This window comes from Triticum aestivum, chromosome 3A (genome assembly GCF_018294505.1).
Source record: "Triticum aestivum cultivar Chinese Spring chromosome 3A, IWGSC CS RefSeq v2.1, whole genome shotgun sequence".
Taxonomy (NCBI): Eukaryota; Viridiplantae; Streptophyta; class Magnoliopsida; order Poales; family Poaceae; genus Triticum; species Triticum aestivum.
The window spans coordinates 583,338,856-583,359,716 of record NC_057800.1 but is presented as its reverse complement, the minus strand read 5'-3'; the positions used below and the strand labels follow the sequence as shown (position 1 = coordinate 583,359,716).

The following is a 20,861-nucleotide window of genomic DNA, read 5'->3' as shown; positions in this document are numbered from 1 at the left end:
ATCCAGCAGTAGCACGACGGCGTGGTGGTGGTGGAGGAGCATGGTACTCCAGCAGGGCTTCTCCAAGCACCGCAAGAGACGAGGAGGGAGAGGGGTAGGGCTGCGCCAAGAAGGAGATTGAATCGTGTCTATGGCAGCCCAAAACCTCAAGTATATATAGGGGCAGGGGAGGGGCTGCGCCCCCACCTAGGTTTCCACCCCTAGGGGTGGCGGCCAGCCCTAGATCCCATCTAAGGGGGCGGCCAAGGGGGGAGAGAGGGAGGCGCACCACTAGGTGGGCCTTAGGCCCATCTGAGCCTAGGGTTTGCCCCCTTCCACTCTCCCTTGCACCTTGGGCCTTGGTGGGGGGGCTCAAGATGGCAACGGGGCCCCAAAACCCGCGTCCCCGCGGGTTTTTATCCTATTAGGGGACGGGGATGGGCATCTTTTCATCCCCGCGGGGCTGTTGTTGGGCGCATTATACAACCCGACACGTTTCATGGGTTTGCACCCGTTTCTGTAGTCCCCGAACCCGAAACCCGGCAAACCCGGCAAAATACATTTTTTTACTGAAATATGCTCCTGTTTGTTGCTGAAATATGCTTATCTTCGTTGTTGAAATGGGCTATAGTTGTGTTGAAATAGGCTTCTTTTAGCTGATGTTATTCGTGAGTATTGTGCTGAAATTTGCCATTGTTTTGCTGCTGAAATATACTATGTTGCTGCTGAAATGATATCATTGTTGCTACTATGTTATGTTTGCTGCCTCCGAAATATACTATGATGTTGTTTAAATCTGCTAAAATGCACACTATATAGCTGTTGAACCATCTAGTATTGTTTTTTGTTGAAAATTGCTCTAGTTATGCTGCTGAAATGTGCTTGTTTTGCTATTCAAATGTTATTCTTTGTCGCCACTATGTTTGTTTAAATATTTTTATTTTCTCATGGGTTCCCCATGGGTTCCCCGAAAGCCGATGGGTTTAGGGGACGGGCGAAAAACTAGCCCCGCACACGGTGATGGGGACGGAGATGGGTTTGCGATTTTCTCGTGGGGATGGGTTTTGGAAGGCAAAACCCGATGGGTTTCGTCCCCGTTGCCATCTGGAGGGGGGGGGGCGCACCAGCCCACCAGGGGCTGGTCCCCTCCCACACTTGGCCCATGCATCCATCCGTGGCTGGTGGCCCCACTTGGTGGACCACCGGGACCCTCCCGGTGGTCCCGGTACATTACCGATAAAACCCAAAACTTTTCCGGCGACCAAAATAGGACTTCCCAAATCTTTACCTCCGGACCATTCCAGAACTCCTCGTGACGTCTGGGATCTCATCCGGGACTCCGAACAACATTCGGTAACCACGTATATCTATTCCCTATAACCCTAGCGTCATCGAACCTTAAGTGTGTAGACCCTACGGGTTCGGGAGTCATGCAGACATGGCCGAGACAACTCTCCGGCCAATAACCAACATCGGGATATGGATACCCATGTTGGCTCCCACATGTTCCACGATGATCTCATCGGATGAACCACGATGTCGAGGATTCAATCAATCCCGTATACAATTCCCTTTGTCTATCGGTACGATACTTGCCCGAGATTCGATCGTCGGTATCCCGATACCTTGTTCAATCTCGTTACCTGCAAGTCTCTTTACTCGTTCCGTAACACATCATCCCGTGATCAACTCCTTGATCACATTGTGCACATTATGATGATGTCCTACCGAGTGGGCCCAGAGATACCTCTCCGTTACACGGAGTGACAAATCCCAGTCTCGATTCGTGCCAACCCAACAGATACTTTTAGAGATACCTGTAGTGTACCTTTATAGCCACCCAGTTACGTTGTGACGTTTGGCACACCCAAAGCACTCCTACGGTATCCGGGAGTTGCACAATCTCATGGTCTAAGGAAATGACACTTGACATTAGAAAAGCTTTAGCAAACGAACTACACGATCTTTGTGCTAGGCTTAGGATTGGGTCTTGTTCATCACATCATTCTCCTAATGATGTGATCCCGTTATCAACGACATCCAATGTCCATGGTCAGGAAACCATAACCATCTATTGATCAACGGGCTAGTCAACTAGAGGCTTACTAGGGACATGGTGTTGTCTATGTATCCACACATGTATCTGAGTTTCCTATCAATACAATTCTAGCATGGATAATAAATGATTATCATGAACAAGGAAATATAATAATAAACAATTTATTATTGCCTCTAGGGCATATTTCCAACACATCAAACGTATTAGAATTCTTGAAAGCTTTCATGATTGCGCAATCCTTCCATAAATGAGTCGCTGGTCGTTCCCGGGTGCCGTTTTTCGGGCAGGGTTCATTGAGTAGTTGCTCGAGAGACGGACCTGACCCACCAAACCGGGTGGCTTTCCTTTGTGCTTCTGATTGTTACCCTGTGCATTGGCCACAAATTCCGGGTTACCGTTCGCCTTTCGCTTATTACCTCCTTGACTCGCCGGGTTATGCTGCTGACCCTTTCCATTACCAATCTTCTTTCCCTTCCCTGTCTTTTCCTCATCAGACGCGGGATCCTTGGTACTATCAGAATCGGCATACTTGACTAAAGTCGCCATCAGCGTCCCCATATCGTTGCAATCATGCTTAAGGCGCCCCAGCTTCTGTCTCAGAGGCTCAAAGCGGCAATTCTTCTCCAGCATGAGAACTGCTGAGCCGGCATCCATCTTGTCAGACGAATGTATTATATCCTTGACCCGGCGCACCCAATGAGTCGTAGATTCACCTTCTTCCTGCTTACAATTTGTCAGATCCACAATTGACGTAGACTACTTGCAAGTATCTTTGAAGTTCTGGATGAAACGGGCCTTTAGCTCCGCCCATGAACTAATGGAGTTGGGTGGCAAACCCTTTAGCCAAGAACGGGCCATTCCGTCCAGCATCATGGTGAAGTATTTAGCCATCGCTTCATCACTAACCTCCAGCAGCTCCATAGCCATCTCGTAACTTTCAATCCACGCCCCAGGTTGTAAATCGACCGTATAATTCGGCACCTTCTGAGGTCCCTTGAAATCCTTGGGCAGACGTACATTACGTAGAGCCGGTACCAGACAAGGAACTCCTCCGGTTCTAGTAGCAACCCCCGCTTCAACGGAAGTCGTGGGGTAAGCCGGTGAGTTATGTTGGGCTGCTAGTTGAGCCGCTAGCTGAGCCGCCTGCTCGCCCTCCTGACGTATCCGATCCTGAACCGGGTTATACCCGCCAGACTGGTTCCGGCGCTGAGCGTTACTTGACAAGGCCTCTGACTCCATGTGTCTACTGTAACTCGGGCTCCGATTTTGACGAGGTGGAGCTAACCAGGGCGGAGGAGTCGAGTGAATCCTATCCCGGCTGTAGGAGTAGGTTTCTTGCTGAGCCAGGGCTGTTTGGACAAGTTCTCTGATCTTCCGGGTTTCCACCGTTGTCGGATCATCCCCATCTACTGGGAGAGTCGCCAAACATACTGATGCTGCGATTAAGTTCTCCATGGGGTTGGAGAAGTGACCCTGTGGTATTGGTACATAATTGGGTGGTGCCATATTGCCGTGAGGAGGTGCCATCCCCTGAGGCTGGACTGGACCTCCCGCTCCGGATGTAATAAACTGATTCGCACCTGGCGGGTTACTTGGACCGGCCCCGGGTGTAGCAAAGAGATTCCGAGGATCATAATTCTGAGGTAAACGGGACTGAGTTTTCTGATGTCTCCTCCTCATTACCTCATTAGATGCGTTTAAGCTCAACGTGAGCTGCAAGGCCTCTGCCTGAAGTTCCTGCGCTCGTACGTCCAAAGCCGCCCGCTCTGCTGCTAATCTAGCGTCCTCAGCTGCTAAGGTTTCCTTGACCCGGGTGATCTCGTCGCGAACCTGTGCCACCTTTGCCTCATGCTCAGATTGGTTCGCAGGGATGACTGTAACAGTTAACAAAGCCGTAAGCTTATCCATGAGATCCATCAGCACTTGAGCCGGTGAGCGCACGGGGCCTCCTGCCCCGGCTGCTCCTAACCCGGACGTTATCGCCGCTGAGGCTGTAGAGTTTTGGCCGGGTTGAGTACCAGCCATGAAGACTCCTGCCCAGTTTGGCGACTCCGAGAGGTCCGGAATAGTGCTGCCATCGGAACAGCCCCCAAGCACACCATCTTGAACTTAATACAGCGAATCTGTTGAGCCGGCGGACGAATCACCGTCAGAGAGGACGGCCGGCTCACCATCACCTTCAGATCCTTCAGGAAGTTCACCTTCATGGATGCAACCCACAAAGGCATGCTTCACGACGGGTTGAGCTCAGGCGGGTTTTGCACGCTGAGCCGTCTCGACGAGGTCGGTGCAGCTGTCCGGCTCAGGGCCCGGCTCACCAATCTGGCCGATGAAGACGTGAATTCTGCCAAAGGGGACCCGCTAGCCGTACTCAATTGAGCCGGCGTCGGGGCCCCAGCCTTCATCATCGATGTAGATCTTGCCGCGATGACTCTTGGTCATCCGGCCAACTGCGTATCCCTTGAGCCCTTCGAAGCTGCCCTTCAAGAACTCAAATCCACCGTGCGCTGGCCCCATGATGGGCGCCAACTGCCGTGGAATTGTCACGACAGATGTCCTCTTGCAAGGACTTGATCGTGGAGCCATCGCAACTAGGAAGCTTAAAGGGGTTAACCGGGACAAAGGACACGCGAGGTTTATACTAGTTCAGCCCCTTACGGTGAAGGAAGGCCTACGTCTAGTTGGGTTGGAATTGCTTGAGGTTTCGATGACCAGGGAGCGAGATACGCTATGCCCGGTTCTCGATCTCTTGTTTCTTCTGTCCCTAAGCCGCCAGCGGGTCGTCCCCTTATATACACGGGCTGACGCCCTACGGCTTAGAAAGTCCCGGCCGGCTCATAAACAGTGTCCGGCTCGGTGACTAGTTATTTCTACCTTACAATACAAGTCGCGCCCTCATGGCAGTTTATCACCATGGGCCATAAATCGTCTGTGGGCCACTATACCCTTTACTGAACCGCCATCTTCACGTCTTGGTCTTGGGCTTCAGATGGGCTTCTCTTTGTGTAACCCGGCCCCTCCTGGGCGGCTTACGTAAATAGTTATATCCCCAACAACTATATTGTTGCAAAATATATCAATGGACATGAATGAACAAGCTCAAAACAAATCAGCGATGACCCACCAGATGTAGCTAATTGTCAGTTAGTTGCTTATAGTTGTATGAACAAGATTTTATCATTTTCCTGCACACATAAGAATCTTCAATTTAGTCGAAGGGTTCTTACCACTGACTTGCACATATCAATTCCTCAATTGACTATGAATGACAAAAACCTATAGTGAGGAGGGAAACAATCTACCTACCGAAGACAATTTCCGTTCTACCAATGCTTTTGGACCATCAAATTTTGATATTTAACAATATAGCAAAAGATTGAATGCCAACTTGGGAGGCCTCTACCCCCCCCCCCCTATAATAGGTACTTGTCTTGGAGTACAAGTTCATGTCTTTTTGAAGGAGGCATATTGCGGGGGAGGGGCCTGGTATCGGCTTTCCGGTAGGTCGGTACCCCCAGTATGTTGTACCGTCACATGAGAACCTGATACATGATGAGCATGCTAACCATATGTGGGAGTGTTTAATGCCCCCCCCCCAACCGGTACACGAAATTGCAGATTTTATAGCAGCCACAACGTTGGTACTATATTTGCTTCTTTATATCGGAATCATTAGGTGGTTGATCTCAATTAGGGGAAGCCGGTTGACTTTAGTTCGGGGAAACAACCAATCTGTGTCCTCGTGCACAAGCGGTTGAGACCGATTCAAAGCTTCAACCGGAGTCTCAAGTTGGATGTCGACTCTTAGGTGCTTTTCTGTTCTTGGATGTAGCTAGGGGAGTGTTGTATCGTTTCGAAACTTCCGGTTCATGCCTATAATGGGCCAATGTCTGGTTTTGATGGGCGTGCGTGTTGGTGTAACGCTGCATGATAAATCTGTTCGAATAGTTGTTTTTGCGGTTATGGGCGATTTGGATCTGGTTGACTTGATCATATCACAACTTCAACTCGTAATCTCTGAAAATTTGCCCACCCTTATTTTTGTTAGTAATAGAATTTTTGGAACAACAACTAATTAATAAAACTTGTCAGGTAAGTGCCTCGGGGATTACTCTTTGTAGGTGATGTGGATGGGGAATGCAAGGCTTTGTTAAGTGTTATGTGATGCTGATGGTGGAGGCTATTGCGATGGAGATGGGAAAATGGTGGCTAGGGTTTGTGGATGCTACTAGCGATGAAGATGGAGGTCTGGCGGTAGTTCTAATCTGATTCTAGTGTTGGCCATTTAAGGAAAGTTGAAGGGTTGGACGCCACAGAGTCGTGGGCCTCGTACGACCGCTGGCACGAGCACGTGTGCTTGTACCAGACGCCGTCTTGCGCTCTAGAACGATTCCTACGCCACCCACTTGATCATTTTCATCTCCTATTGGCTCCTTTCCACATATGCACTTGATTTAGTCCATGTATAGCCCATTTTTCCCGTGGAAACAATACCAATAGAGGATTTTGAATTTCGTTGCATTCATTAGTCATTAATTCGAATATCAGATCGGATATCTTGATTTTTTTATGAAATAAATTAGTTTAAACTCAGGTGTGATGAGCGTAAAAATAAAACTCATCAGCGACCATGAAGGTGTCTGGACTGTGCCCACGCTTGGTGACCGCGGTGATGTTAGAGGCACAACAGCACGGATCGACAACGGGAGGGATGGATGATATGAGAGAGGCGAGCGACGGTTCGTAGCCGAAGAGAGTGAGAAGTAAAGGGAGCGAGGCTTAGCGGTGGCAACGAGTGTGTGAAATGGAGACAAACAACATGCTTGGATAATAAAATAGGTCACACACACAATAACAGTGACAAGCGGGAAATCGAAGGGTCAGCTTTAATTGATCAACAGAGACACGCTAAACATATCATCTGGTCAGTGAGAACTTCCCCTCCATTTTGGTAATAGGAAAGAACCATCAGTGACCGGACCATTTGATATTGTGTGCGATAACTATCCTGCCTTGCCCAAAATTCGATATCACCGATTACAAAAGTCGTGGCTGCTAGGCATAGATGCACATCACTAACGCGTGGCAAGTGGCCAGTCAGTGACGAGGGGTTGGTAATATGACGATCTGTAGTAGTGTGCATCGTTTTGGAAGCTTCCATCAGTTTTGGGAAGCTTCCAACCATTTTTTCTACTTACGTATTTGTTCTTTTCTTTTTGGTTTTGTATTTCCTCTTTTTTATTGTTTCTTTTCTTTCAATCAGATTTTGACTTTTCAAATTGGTGAACACTTATTCGAATTCACAAACATTTTCCAAATTTGCAAAACTTGCTCGAACCACCAAACATATTGGGAAATCACAAATAGTTTTTCAAATTTATGACTTTTTAATTAAGTAAGCATTTCGAAATTATGATTTTTTTGAATTTATAATTTTTCTCAAATTCACAAATATTTTTAAAACTTTGCATCGTTTTATGAATCTATAGTTTTTGCAAAATTTGAACATTCAAATGCATGAACTTTTAAGATTTTTTGAGCACTTGCATTTCAAATTTGCGTCATGTTTAGAATTTGTGATTTTTTTAAAAAATCATTCATACCTTTTAAATTTGTGAACCTTTTATGAATTAGCGACCATTTCAAAATTAACAAAACCAATATGGAATTTGTGACCATATTTTGAATTAAAGAATATTTTTCAAATTTAAGGTCTTTTTTGAATTCACAGTTCTTTTCATATTGGTGAACAATTGTTGAATTCACAAACATTTTCAAATTTTAAAATATTTTCTGAATTTGGGAACATTTTGTATTTTTTAAATCACGAACAATTTTTGAGGTCTATAATATTAGTACAAATTTGTGAATCTTCTTTTGAAATTATTGAAGACTTTTCTACGAGATTGCATTTTGCATATTCACGGATTTTTTAGTGTGATTTTTTTTCATATTCTTGATCATATTAAAAATTCGTGACTATTTTTTTTTTGCAATTTTTAGTTCTTAAGCTATTTTCATATTCACTAGTACTTTCGAAATACAAGAACATTTTTGGAATAACATAGTACTAGTTTTTATAAAAAAGTTTCAGGTTCGTGAACAACTTAATTAGACACCGTTTGAAAAATAAGGATTTTTTTTCAACTCACAAACATTTTTTGAAATTCAGGAAAACAAATTATATCCCGATTGTTCTTTTGAATTAATCAACTTTTTTGAATTCATGATCAATTTTTTCGATAATTGTACATATTGAATTTGTCAGTTTTTTTTGCTAAATTGTCAGACCTATTTTTAATTTGAGGTTTTATTTTCAACTTCCCGATTTTGTTTATTTAGAGAGCATTTTTCATTTTCGTGAATCTCTTTCAAATCATGGTAAAAAACTGCATTGACAAACATTTTAAAAATTCATGAAATTGCATTCGCAAATAATTTTCAAACTAGTTAACAATTCTCATATTTACCAATATCTTTCAAACTCGTGCACATTTTTAATAACACATAGGCTGGTTTATTTATTCTTGATTCATTTTTCAAATTCGTGGACATTTTCTGAATTATTGACCATTTAATGAAATTCAAGAAAATTGTTTCAAAAGATGTAAATTTTTTGAATGCAGGGATCTTTTTTCAATGCATGTACTTTTGGTGAATTCATGAGTAATTTGCAAATGTGTGAACTGTTTTCAAATTCATGAACTTATTTTCAATTTGTGAATTGTTTTGAATTCATTAACATTTCTTCAGAGTTATGCATTTTTTAATTCACCAAAATCTTTTCTAGTTCCCAAAAACATTTTGAATTAGGGAGCATTTTTGGTATTCGTGAACACTTTTAAAATTTGAGAAAAAAATTGCATTCGGATTTGGGAATTTTAAGAAATTCAAAAATTGTTTTTGAATTCACAAATAATTTCAAAGTGAACAATATTCATATTGGTGAATGTTTTTCAAAGTTTTGCATATTGTTTTAGCAGCACATAAGCTGGTTTATTTTTGAAGTGTATGTTGACTATAGTAATGTGACAATGAATTTTGAAAAGGTACTTTTTTGGGGGGTATTTGGAAAGGGAACTACTCCCTCCGTCTCATAATGTAGGACATTTTTTGACTCAAGTGTAGTGTCAAAAAAACGTCTTACATACATTATGAGCCGGGGGAGATTGCAGCAGCAAGGCGACGTAGGCGAGCGTGGTTCACGGGCTGGCCCAATAGACGACGTGGACGACGAGGCGAGATGGTCGGTAACTTTTCTTGTTTTTTACTCAAAACAAGAAAAAACTAGGAAATCGTTACGGAAAAGGAATCTTGGTCCGTACATCGTCTCATCAGGCAGGCTGGCCACAGCCCCCTAAACCCATCATCGTATTCGTATGCTATATAAATCGTGCAAATCGTTTGAGTTACGGAAAAGGAATCTTGTTCCGTACGTGCTGTGGGCAGCTGAGCGCGCGGCGTCAAACCCCTAACGTCCTCGGCTCCGACAGCATTAGCACGTGCCGGCCGCGATCACCCGTCGTCGCCCGCCATGGACGCGTCAACGTCGTCCACCGCCATGCTGCTGGAGGCGTCAACGTCGTCCACGGCCATGCTGCTGGAGGCGTCAACGTCGTCGCAGCAGCAGCCCGGCGAGGCGCCGCTGTACCCGTACCTGGACGTCCCCGGCGTCCGGTTCGTCCCCACCGACCAGGAGCTCATCCTCTGCTACCTCCGGAGCAAGCTGCGCGGCGATCCGCCCCCGACCTCGCTCGTGCGCGACGACGACGTGTACGCGGAGCACCCCGAGTATCTTAGTGAGTTCTTGGCTTCTTGCTCAATGCCCACCGTCTTTTCTCTCCAAGACAAGAAGATTCCGATCGATCGTGATCTTCTTGATTGAGTTCTTGATGGCCGTGTAAATTGGTTTGGTTTTGGCAGCGACGAGGCTGGGCCCGAGCGTGGAGGACTACTGGTACGTGTTCACGCAGAGGAGCCGCAAGTACGCCAAGGGGGGGCGGCCGAGCCGGAGCACGGGCGACACGGGCCGCTGGAAGTCGGTGGGCAAGAACACGCCTGTCACCTACGGGAAGGAGAAGGCGACGATCGGGTTCAGGAACTCGCTGGCGTACGAGGTGTTCGTCCGCGACGATGGCGGCGACTCCAAGAAGAAGCGGATAGAGAAGACGGAGTGGAAGATGACCGAGTTCGTGGACGTCGACTCCAACAGGCCCGTCTCGTCCGGCTCCAACTTCATGCTGGTCAGCCATAGATCATCATCTCATGCCATGCCATGCATGCCCATCTAATTTGGTACCTAGCTAGCGTCTCTGTGTTTGATCATTGATGGTGTGTTTTGCTTGCAGCTCAACGACTGGGTGCTGTGCAGGATAACGCGCAAGCCGGAGAAGAAGAAGGGGGAGGAGGAGGATCCCGGCGCTTCTCCGGCGGACGAGGTGGTGGAGGAGGAGGAGCACGAGCCGTCATCGATGATGCTCGCCGACGAGCCGCTGACGGACACCAGCCCCGACACGTCGCAGCAAGCGCAGGTGACGGCGCCTGCCGGCCTCTTAGGCAACGGCGCCAACTGGTCGGACAGCACCGCCGACAGCCAGGCCGGACGATCCGGCTCCGGCTCCGACCCCCAAAAGACTGCCGACGACGACCCGTTCGAGTCTCTTGATCTGGGGCCCTTGCCGAGTGGGAACAGTCGTGACCATGTCTTCACGATTGATCCATGGGCCTGGAACCTGTATTATCCAGAGGGCACCGATATTGATTCGTCCGGCAGCCGGCTCCGAACGCCCAGCGACCCTGATCCGATGGAGATCCCGTCGGAACCACCTGCTTATCATCCTCAGCCTCGGCACGTCGTCACTGATCTTCCCTCCTCCTCCTCCGGCGGTCTTGATGAACTCACCAAGGTGATTCGCAAGAGAAAAGAACACGCCAGGGCGAGCGGCGACGACGCCGGGAAGAAGGGCAACGCGGCAGTGAAGAAGAGCTCCGGGCGTGCAAAGCCAGACGGCCAAAACTAATTCTGTGCAATGCATACATTTGCAGATAAACCCTCTCCTGTTCGACGAATTGCCGGAGCTCCTGGCGTTTCGGGTTTTCCGTGGGACAATTTTTTTTTTTTGACAATAGGTGCTTATTCGCTGCTAGTGGAGCAGTTCATATTTAAGAGTTCATGACATGGATACAATGGTGGTCTGTTTAGGTAATTAGGTGTGCTTGTGCTGGATTTTAATTAGCAAGGCATCTTTGAACTGTAGGATTCTCATAGCAATTTTGCAAGGTTCAGTATGCCTTTTGTGATGTTTTTTTTAATTATCACCACAAGGGGCCGTTTGAGTCATATACTTCGAGATTGAGTTTGACAAATTCCTCTATCTCCAGAAGTTCAAACTTCAGTACAGTCGCAAAAATAAAAAGAAGTTCAAATTTCAGTAGTACTACTAGTTTTTTTTTATCTCGTGTGCTCAAACCATAAGCCTCGGCTTAACACAAAACTTGCGGCCCACTCGACAGTCCCCAGCCATGGCGGGGAAGCAGTTCCCCTCCCTCGCGCACGCGCGCCGCGCCTCCTCCCGCTGCCTGCTCGCCGTCGGCGCCCTCCTCGTCTTCTCCGCCGTCTACTTCCTCCTCCTCTCCCCCTCGCCGCCGCGCCCCGTCGCCAGCCCACTCTCCAACCCTAGCACCACCACCTCCTTCGTCGCCTCCCTCGACCGCTTCCTCGACTCCCCGCACCACCCCGCCGCCTCCTCCGCGGCGCCCGGGGATCTCGACGCCGCGATCCGGAGCGAGGAGGAGGCCCGGCTGTACGGGGACCCCCGGGGCGCGTGGCCAGCGGCGCCCGCGCCGCTCAGGGTCTACGTGTACGAGATGCCGCGCAAGTTCACCTACGACCTGCTCAGGCTGTTCAGGGACTCGTACCGCGACACCGCCAACCTCACCTCCAACGGGAGCCCCGTGCACAGGCTCATCGAGCAGGTGGGCGAGCGGTGAGATCGATTTGTATCACCTCGCATCGTTTTTATTTTGATGATGCCGCGAGATCTCCTTGTTCCCAGATTTGGCCGTAGACAGCTTTTAGTTTGTAGAATGCGGGACATTTAATTGTCAGGGGTGAAGACATGGAGTACATTGATGCGGATAGCTTGGTTGCTGGTTGAAAATGGGTGGATTAGTGTGGTATAATGCAGCATTACTATATTCCTCTGTGATAAATCTGTTCTCTGATGCGTTTGGAAGATTTCAAGTGTTTCTGAGTTGAGCTGTATGCTAGTATGTTGGATCTCATAGATATGTGCTGATCCGCTATAGGATTTCTCGGTATCTGTGGTATTCTTGTGACCCAATGCTGCTAAGTAATGCCACAAGCTTCTCGACTGGATCTTATATAAAGTAGTTTTTGCGATGTAGCAAACATAGAAATTGAAGATTGGGATTTGCATCTCTGTCTTGTGATGATATATGGGGACCTTGAAACTGGTCCTCTTGGTCCTAGATGTAGAAACTTGCCAATTCTTACAAGATTCAAACATAAGGATGCTTATCATTTGCTGACGATCTTCCAATCTCTTTTGAGATCATAAAACACTTACTGGAATGGATTAATAAATATAAATAGTTTACTTCTTGCTGATATCGTGTTTCCATATAGCCCGAAACGGTGAACTGAGATAGCACGCACTAGTATTGGCTGGAATATGAAAAGTGTGTGCACTGCCTGTCTAGACCTACCTTCTCTGGATGTTACAAATTAATACATCAGTTTACCAACACAGTTTTGTTAAATATCTGTACACCAAGTAATATTGCAGCATTATGAATTTCGAACTTACCATTTGTCTGGTTTTACTGTCTAAATTGATCTCCATTCAAATATGCAGCATTCTATTGACTACTGGCTGTGGGCTGATCTCATTGCTCCTGAATCACAGAGACTTTTGAAGAATGTTATCAGGGTTGAGCGGCAAGAAGAAGCAGACATTTTCTACGTTCCATTTTTCACAACAATCAGTTACTTCTTGCTGGAGAAACAAGAATGCAAGGCACTTTATAGGGTGTGCGAGCATTTCTCAAGGTTTAATTTTTTAGCTAGTATTTGTTGTAGGACATATGGCCAAGCTAAACTTTGATTCTTCAGACTATCTGCCTGACATCAATTATTAAGAAAATTTATTCGTTTCTGGATCACACCAGAAATCATAATAACACACGCCATGGAGTGAACTCAATACTCTATGACTATCTGTAATTGTTTTTTTGGGGGGTTCACCTGACTAGGAAATATCCAACTCTCTGTCCAGATAGCAAATTATTAATTGTTCTGTTCATCCCTATTTACATCCAAGATGATCTTACCATTACTTCCCTGGAATTAGGAAGCTTTGAAGTGGATGACTGATCAACCTGCTTGGCAACGTTCAGAAGGCAGAGATCATGTTATTCCTGTTCATCACCCATGGTCTTTTAAGTCAGTCCGAAGATTTGTGAAGAAAGCAATGTGGCTTCTACCTGATATGGATTCTACTGGGAACTGGTATGGTCTTCATTCCTTCATTGTTCGCCACGTTGCCTCTATGCTGCTTGCATACATCAGTTGAGCAACACAACTCATGTTTCCACCTTATATCAGGTATAAACCTGGGCAAGTTTATCTGGAAAAGGATGTTATCCTTCCATATGTCCCAAATGTTGACCTTTGTGATTATAAGTGTGTGTCAGAAACTCAATCTAAAAGAAGTACATTGCTGTTTTTCCGAGGAAGACTTAAAAGAAATGCTGTAAGTTTCTTGCTACTATTTCAAGCTTTTGACAAAATCAGATCTATATATGCATGTGATAGTCCACTTTTTGTTGTCTTATTTGCCTTTTGATCTTCCATCTTGTTGACCTTGTTAGGGTGGGAAGATACGCAGTAAGCTTGTGGCAGAATTACAAAACATAGAAGACATAATCATAGAAGAAGGGTCTGCTGGGGCTAAGGGGAAAGTAGCAGCTCAGACTGGCATGCGCAAGTCTCTCTTTTGCTTGAATCCTGCTGGGGACACTCCATCTTCTGCTCGCCTGTTTGATGCAATTGTTAGTGGATGTATCCCAGTTATAATCAGCGATGAACTAGAGCTTCCTTTTGAAGGAATACTTGACTACAGTAAGGTATAGTTGACCCATTGTTCTACAACATGCCTTAACATTCTCCATAATTTGAAGCATGAAGGTTCGCAAAGACCGTTGATATATCTTACCGGAGCTCCAAAACTTTACCGGTTACCTGAAAAAATAGGATATTTTTCTAGTTGAATCTCATGAATAACAAACAAATATATCCATATTACTGAGTTACTAACAAGTAACAGGACTGGGCTCTATGTTTGAATGACACTGACAGTTGTAGAATTAGTGATACCTATCTTTTGACATATACCAATTTCTCTGCATCAATAGTGTTTCTGAAGCTTGTGTAAAAGTTGGCACGGTATCTATGAAATCACTGTACCTAAGGATTATATTTTATTTTCTACTCCCTCCGTTCCTAAATATTTGTCTTTTTAGAAATTTCAAATGGACTATCACATACGGATGTATAGACATATTTTAGAGTGTAGATTCACTCATTTTGCTCCGTATGTAGTCACTTGTTGAAATCTCTAGAAAGACAAATATTTAGGAACGGAGGGAGTATATATACTTGCACTGTGAGATAAACCGAGAAGATGCGTTGGTGATATCGGTCACTATGAATTATAAAAATGGTGCGTGAGCAATATCAATCAATTGTAAACTATAGTAAAGATGTCTATATAGATGTGCACATGTGTGGGCATGCACGAAAAGCTTATACATTCAGTCTATTGGAGATGCATATATTATATCCCATCAAGATTTAATTTTAATTTTTTATTGTAGCATGATGATTATGTATTTTTGCCTCACCATTAGTCATCGGCATTGGTCTGCTGCATTTGGAGACACAAGTTTTTGTAGTGTGAAATAATTGCCTGTTACTTCATTGTGCAGATAGCATTGTTTGTTTCATCAACTGATGCTGTGCAACCTGGCTGGCTGGTGAAGTACCTAAGAGGCATCGATGCCAAAAGAGTCAGGGAGATGCAATCCAATCTTCTCAAGGTTTGCTCTTATTTAAAACCTAAATACGATTTAAGGGTATGCTTGGTTTGAACCCAAGTTCAGACTACCAAAAGTTTGGCTAGCCAAAATTTCAGTGAAGGTTATGCTTGCCCATGATTTGAACAATGTTGCCAAGAAAAACAAACTAGAGTGTGCTAGTTAGTTGGTATGGGCAATGCCAATTTTGGTGATTTTGGGCACCGACCAAATATACCCTTAAGTTTCTTGGAAGACCCATCTTGACTATTTTTACTCGTGGTGCATTGACAGTACTCGAAGCATTTTCTATATTCAAGTCCTGCTCAGCCCCTTGGACCAGAAGACCTTACATGGAGAATGGTAATTCCCTGACATTCTTCTAGAGTTGTTCAGCCTATTATACTCGCGAAATAGAAGTGTTTCTGCTTCTACATCGGTTCAATGTTGTGAGCCCAACACTTTTAAGGCCAATTATTTTATCTGCAGTTTCGTTCCTTGTGTAAATGTTGGGACTTAACAGATACAGTAATCTTCGCTATAACAGTTTATCCGTTCCATGCCCGAAATGCAGATTGCTGGCAAGCTGGTGAACATCAAGTTGCATATTCAGCGGTCGCGGCGCGTGGTCAGAGAATCAAGAAGCGTATGCACATGTGAGTGTAGAGTCGGGAACACCACGAGGATGCTCTGAACCAGCTTTTTCTTTGTGTTTTCCAGTTCACGTATCGCAGTAGCTCTTCTCTACCTGTCACTGGCATGAGTTTTGCACAGCTGCTACACTCCCTTGTAAATTGTACTTGAAAAATCTAGCGTTAGTTTGTAAGTGATGCAAATCTAGCGTTAGTTTGTAAGTGATGCTCCAGTTGGAGAATTAATTCAGAATTTTAAGATATGCAGCGTGCTACATCGCTTTTATGGCCAAGGGCCCAAGGCCTAAAGATCCTGGTGTGGATGTATTCCCTCCGTTTTTATTTACTCTGCATATTAGAGTTGACTGAAGTCAAACTTCGTAAAGTTTGACCAAGTTTATAGAAAAAAGTACAAACATTTGCTATAACAAATCTATATAATGTGAAGGTACATTCAATAATAAATATAATAGTATTGATTTATTATTGTATATGTTAATATTTTTATTTATAAATTTTGTCAAAGTTTACAAAACTTGACTTTGACTAAAGCTAATACACGAACTAATTAAAAATGGAGGGAGTACCTTATTCGTAGCCCAGAGACCTTTGCAGTTATTATAAACATTAAAAAGCAATTATCAGGGAATTTCCTCAGAACTGGCGATGCATACCACATAAATTTCAACCAGTTCTACTCCCTCCGTTTGGGTTTATGAGGTCTCTGACCATGAATTTGATCAACAAAAAATGAGTTGTATGCTACAAAAGTTATGCCATTGAAAACTTCTTTTGAATGTGAAGATTCAAAGGTGTAACTTTTGTAGCATATATAAATCCAAACAGAACTCAACATAGAACAACTGTGGCAGGAAATTCAAGTTTTTAAAGCCAGCCCACTGGTCTGAACATACTCGACAATGGCGCAATAGGCATATTGGTCGCTAAGAGTTTTGGTTCGACTTGACCAAAATACTAAGGTTATCATACAAAATTGACCTCACAAGGCCTACGGTCACAGAATCACAAGAAGCTACTTTGTCCTTGTGTGACAATGGGCATTGCAGAGCTTGACATAAGTCTACTATCTCCACTACGGCGCAGTCATGAGGGGAGCCATCTTAGAAGCACACTTCCCTTCTTCTAGGTACCACCAGAACGGCCAAAAAATGATCTGCAAAGGACTAGCACAAGTTAGGTTCACAGAAAGTCGAGGCGGGCTAGTTTACAAACATCAGAAACTATTATTACACAAGTAAAGCAACAGCTCCAAGTTTATGGTGTAAGAATTTGTTAATAGAGTAATCCTAAGCAGGATATGAAATACATCGACATATTATCATAAATACCTGACCCAAAATAATTTGTAGCAAGAAAAACTGGACCATGAAATGTCTCGAGTTCTTAACAGAGAAGCTGAAAATTTCTCAAGACACTAGACAGGAATTACATTGTTCGTTCTTAATAGAGAAGCTGAGAATTTCTTAAGACACTGGACAGGAATAACATTGTTCTTGTATGCATTCCTACATGCAACACTCTTAACACAGTTTCTGTGGAAGCACAAGTATTACAGCTACAGCGAAGATAAAGCACAAACATCCAACTAGTTGCTTGCTTATCGAATACGAACCAGATGCATGTAAATATGCATGACAAGTAGGGATGTCCAACAGCAAGGAGTAGTTAGATGTATGCATGATGCTCAATGCTGAGAATGGCATTCAGGTGAAGACTGTTTTTACCTAACAGATAGATTGGCATGTTGATAAGCAGAATGCACATCTTCCATAATCAGCAGAAATAGCCCCGGCAATTTGAGGATCCACAAAGGCATCTCTTAGCTCCAGGAGAACCTATACCACCAGAATCAGCTCCAATCTCACCATAGTCATAAGTCAGCTCTGTCATGGGAGGGATGTGCTTTAGCGCAAAGAACATGATATGTGGGTGACCGTCATCTCCATGGTCAAACTGAACTGGCTGCCAGAAGGCGTTAGGGGAGCAACTATGATTCATGAAACGTGAGATGTTTCCCATTTTCTTTGCGCTTATCTTGATGGGCAGTGGCTCAAAAGTATCAGCTGAATTATTTGTGATTTGCTCCCCCATCAGTTCAGGTACATAATCCCATTTTAATGTCTTCTCACCAGGACGCACAGTCTGAAAAAGGTAATCATCTTCATCTTCACCATCCAAATTCCTTTTACTCTCATCAATAACCTCGCCAACATACTCGCAGATAAATGAGCCAGCCCGTATAGGATCCCATGAACGAAGACCCCAGCCTCGATTTCCTGTCCTAAAGATCTCAAAGTGAACCCTAATCCCCTTCTGTGTCACCCTGTTACGGCAGTTAACTGAACACTGGCAAGATTCACCACATTCATATAGCCTATTCTTGCGGCATACAAGCAATCCTGTTGAACTATAAGGTAAATTACCTCCATTAAACTCTGCACAATCACAATCGGTATCACTGGGCAGACAAGCATTGAGGCATGAACAACCCTGTAATGGTTTCATAGAACTTAGTGGCTTTGGGTATTTGACCTGGGTAATATAGGTGAAAAGGCCTGGTCCTTTCTCACTGTCAACATCATTGACAAGACACACCGGAAGATTTTCAGTACCAGATGATAGATCAGGGTGTAGAACTCTGCCTCTAGTTGCTGGATTCTCTACCCATTTCCGGGACATCTTCCAGATTGACATTCCCTCGGGTTGTCCTGGCTCCCTCAGCAGCTTGTACTTGAAGCAATTGATCCCAGTCTTTGTTCTCTCCTTCCAGGACTCATGGATCTTATAGAGGCCATCATACATATAAACCTTCCCACCCAAGCTACCTGGATCTTTAAATCCCCGTACAACCCGGATCACATTCTTTCTCGACAGGCTCATCTGAAGAGCAAGGTTACCCCTCTCAAGCTTCTGGTCATGCATCTCCTCATTGTTCTTGCTACTACCTCCTGAACCGCTGTAGACTAGTGTGTCTGTAGCATCATCTTCATTCTCATAAACACCTGCAGCGACAATACATACTGCTACAGAATCATCACCCTTATCACCAAATGTGTGGGTCATATAATCAATTCCAGCCATGGTAGGAGTATGCAAGCCAATAATGCATAGCTCCATCCTGAAGTAGAAAATATCCCCTATCTCGATTCCAGGAACAACTCCAATCCTCTTACCGATGTTAGCCCTAAGATTACAGGCCATCATCGTGGCACCAATCTTAAGGTCTGGGCGTTTGGTACTCTCTTGTGCCTGATCCAATTGAAGATGTCTACGCCGCAGGGCCTCGAAGTTCATGAGAACCTCTTCCACAACTTCCCTGGGATTGCTGGATGAAAGGGGCACCGAGGTAAACTCATTGTCAGCACCAGCCTTCCTGTGAAAGGATTTGTTGCGTTTGGTCTTCACACCATTGTTGTCATCACTGCCCAAACCGCCGCTCATCTTATATCCACTTAGGTGGGACGGCCTCTTGATCTTCCGCCCAGATGCTGACGTCTGGTTGCCAGTGAAATGCTCATTGTCATCGTCATCGTCATCCAGTGGTATAACAGGTGGCGGTGTCGGCCTGTAAGCTGATATAGGGATGACATCAATTGGGTTGTCAGCGCTGGCGCCAAGGTTTGTAGCCCCATTAGCAGCAGTCTGGCCTCCATTAGCAGCATACTTATCAGCAAAGGTGGTAGCCCGGCCTCCACCGGCATCCTGACCACGAGAAGATGCAGGTTGCCCTCTACCGGCATCCTGGCCACGGGAAGAGGCAGGCTGCCCTCCATAAGCATCTTGAGCACCGAAAGCGGCCGCGAATGACGTGAAAGCAGGATGGCCGGGAGCACCAAACCCCCCTGGAAACTGCCCAGCTGAAGTGACAAATATCAATGGTGGGGTGGTGTTAGGCACGTTAAACGTGTTGACCCCCAGGGGCGCAGGGAACATGGGAGCCAAAGTCCTCAGGGGCTGGATATCGAGGACATCCTGATCAGGAGTAGGCATGAAATTCGATGTCCGGTCCATGACGGCTCGCAGCAGCCGGATCCCTGCATCAAGCAAAGCATTGTTAGTGTCCATGACATAGCACATCGGCGTAGCTGCGGGGAAATGTAATAAAGTTTCTAACTTTAGGTTTCCTGACGGGCCACAGTAGTTCGAAATGCAAGAATCGAACCAACCAGGAGCAAAACCAAAACAAAATATACTCCCTCCGTTCCATAATAGATGACCCAACTTTGTACTAAGGTTAGTACAAAGTTGGGTCATCTATTATGGAACGGAGGGAGTAGATGATAATCGACATCGATTCCGCGAGCAAACGGATGGCAATCGAGCAAGCAGCAGTAAAAATGCCCAGGATTGTCGACGGAAACCCTAGGACGCGCCGCCGGCGAGCAAGCCCCAACCCGGCCGCCGGTCGGGGTGACCCGCCAGCCGGGCTCTCGAAAGCTGGGGTTTTGTGGGTGGCGGGGGGAGAGAGATCCCACGAACTCCGCCCCCGCGAACCAGCGCAACACTCGAAGAAATCGCAAACCATGTGCAGATTCGCAGCTCGAGTGGAGAAGAGCTCACCTTGGCGAGTATCCGGAGCTGATTCTAGGGGACGGAGGGAGCCATGGGGGCGGACAGCGGCTGCTCTGTTCAACTTCGGGCAGGGGGAGGGGAAATTTGGTGGGGGCAGTGTGGTCTGTGGGAGAGGATGGTTCGCCTGCTCTGGGCCTGTCCCACTAGTAGTGCTATACTACCCAAGAGGCGCGGCGGAGGGTCGCCACTGGTTTCCTCTCGCCCGTCGGATCAGAGAACCGACGCTTCAGATGCGATGGTACGCAACACCGAACGGCTTTGCTTGCTTTTCGCGCGTGTGTTTTTAGAGCATCTGCAACGGATTTATGTACTCCCTCCAATCACTTTTGTAAGTCATTTCAAACAACTCAAAAAAGGCTATTTTATACATTATCTAAAATGTCTTCAAGATCTTATAAAAATGAATAAAGGAAGTACAATACTCGCTCAATTTCGTGATGACCAAATTTGGCGGCATGTTAGGTTCTTGGGGTAAACGATATTTTTCTGGTGGTGATAAGAAT

At 45.5% G+C, this 20,861-nt stretch overlaps 3 protein-coding genes across 5 annotated transcripts; 2 read left to right on the top strand and 1 right to left on the bottom strand.

Annotated features, from left to right (window-relative positions):
* Positions 1 to 9,429: 9,429 nt before the first annotated feature.
* Positions 9,430 to 11,421, top strand: LOC123062378 (NAC domain-containing protein 2). The gene is made up of 3 exons (XM_044485859.1): positions 9,430 to 9,837; positions 9,962 to 10,281; positions 10,387 to 11,421. Exons 1-3 carry the CDS (start codon positions 9,573 to 9,575, stop codon positions 11,056 to 11,058), a joined length of 1,257 nt encoding a protein of 418 aa, XP_044341794.1. The 5' UTR covers positions 9,430 to 9,572; the 3' UTR covers positions 11,059 to 11,421.
* Positions 11,422 to 11,525: 104 nt separating this feature from the next.
* Positions 11,526 to 16,040, top strand: LOC123062376 (probable arabinosyltransferase ARAD1). Of its 2 annotated transcripts, none has more exons than XM_044485858.1 (8): positions 11,526 to 12,013; positions 12,967 to 13,089; positions 13,411 to 13,568; positions 13,665 to 13,812; positions 13,931 to 14,185; positions 15,047 to 15,157; positions 15,428 to 15,496; positions 15,708 to 16,040. In XM_044485858.1, exons 1-8 carry the CDS (start codon positions 11,561 to 11,563, stop codon positions 15,825 to 15,827), a joined length of 1,437 nt encoding a protein of 478 aa, XP_044341793.1. In that variant the 5' UTR covers positions 11,526 to 11,560; the 3' UTR covers positions 15,828 to 16,040. The 2 variants fall into 2 exon arrangements, with proteins under 2 accessions (XP_044341793.1, XP_044341792.1); XM_044485857.1 differs by having other exon boundaries at positions 12,916 to 13,089.
* Positions 16,041 to 16,631: 591 nt separating this feature from the next.
* On the bottom strand, positions 16,632 to 20,477 carry LOC123062375 (histone-lysine N-methyltransferase, H3 lysine-9 specific SUVH1). Of its 2 annotated transcripts, XM_044485856.1 has the most exons (3): positions 20,347 to 20,477; positions 17,511 to 19,820; positions 16,632 to 16,939 (listed from the first exon to the last, which is right to left on the bottom strand). In XM_044485856.1, the coding sequence occupies exon 2, from the start codon at positions 19,795 to 19,797 to the stop codon at positions 17,560 to 17,562; it is 2,238 nt and encodes a 745-aa protein (XP_044341791.1). In that variant the 5' UTR covers positions 19,798 to 19,820; positions 20,347 to 20,477; the 3' UTR covers positions 16,632 to 16,939; positions 17,511 to 17,559. The 2 variants fall into 2 exon arrangements, with proteins under 2 accessions (XP_044341791.1, XP_044341790.1); XM_044485855.1 differs by lacking the exon at positions 20,347 to 20,477 and having other exon boundaries at positions 17,511 to 19,878.
* Between the last annotated feature and the right edge of the window lie 384 nt (positions 20,478 to 20,861).

What these genes read in the sequence shown, in the direction of transcription:
- LOC123062378 (XM_044485859.1), top strand. Translation starts at nt 9,573, where the DNA reads ATGGACGCGTCAACGTCGTCCACCGCCATGCTGCTGGAGGCGTCAACG. An exon ending in GGAGCACCCCGAGTATCTTA is followed by an intron (nt 9,838 to 9,961) that starts GTGAGTTCTTGG and finishes TGGTTTTGGCAG; the next exon opens with CGACGAGGCTGGGCCCGAGC. An exon ending in CCGGCTCCAACTTCATGCTG is followed by an intron (nt 10,282 to 10,386) that starts GTCAGCCATAGA and finishes TTTTGCTTGCAG; the next exon opens with CTCAACGACTGGGTGCTGTG.
- LOC123062376 (XM_044485857.1), top strand. Translation starts at nt 11,561, where the DNA reads ATGGCGGGGAAGCAGTTCCCCTCCCTCGCGCACGCGCGCCGCGCCTCC. An exon ending in TGCACAGGCTCATCGAGCAG is followed by an intron (nt 12,014 to 12,915) that starts GTGGGCGAGCGG and finishes TCAAATATGCAG; the next exon opens with CATTCTATTGACTACTGGCT. An exon ending in ATGGATTCTACTGGGAACTG is followed by an intron (nt 13,569 to 13,664) that starts GTATGGTCTTCA and finishes ACCTTATATCAG; the next exon opens with GTATAAACCTGGGCAAGTTT.
- LOC123062375 (XM_044485855.1), bottom strand. Translation starts at nt 19,863, where the DNA reads ATGTGCTATGTCATGGACACTAACAATGCTTTGCTTGATGCAGGGATC.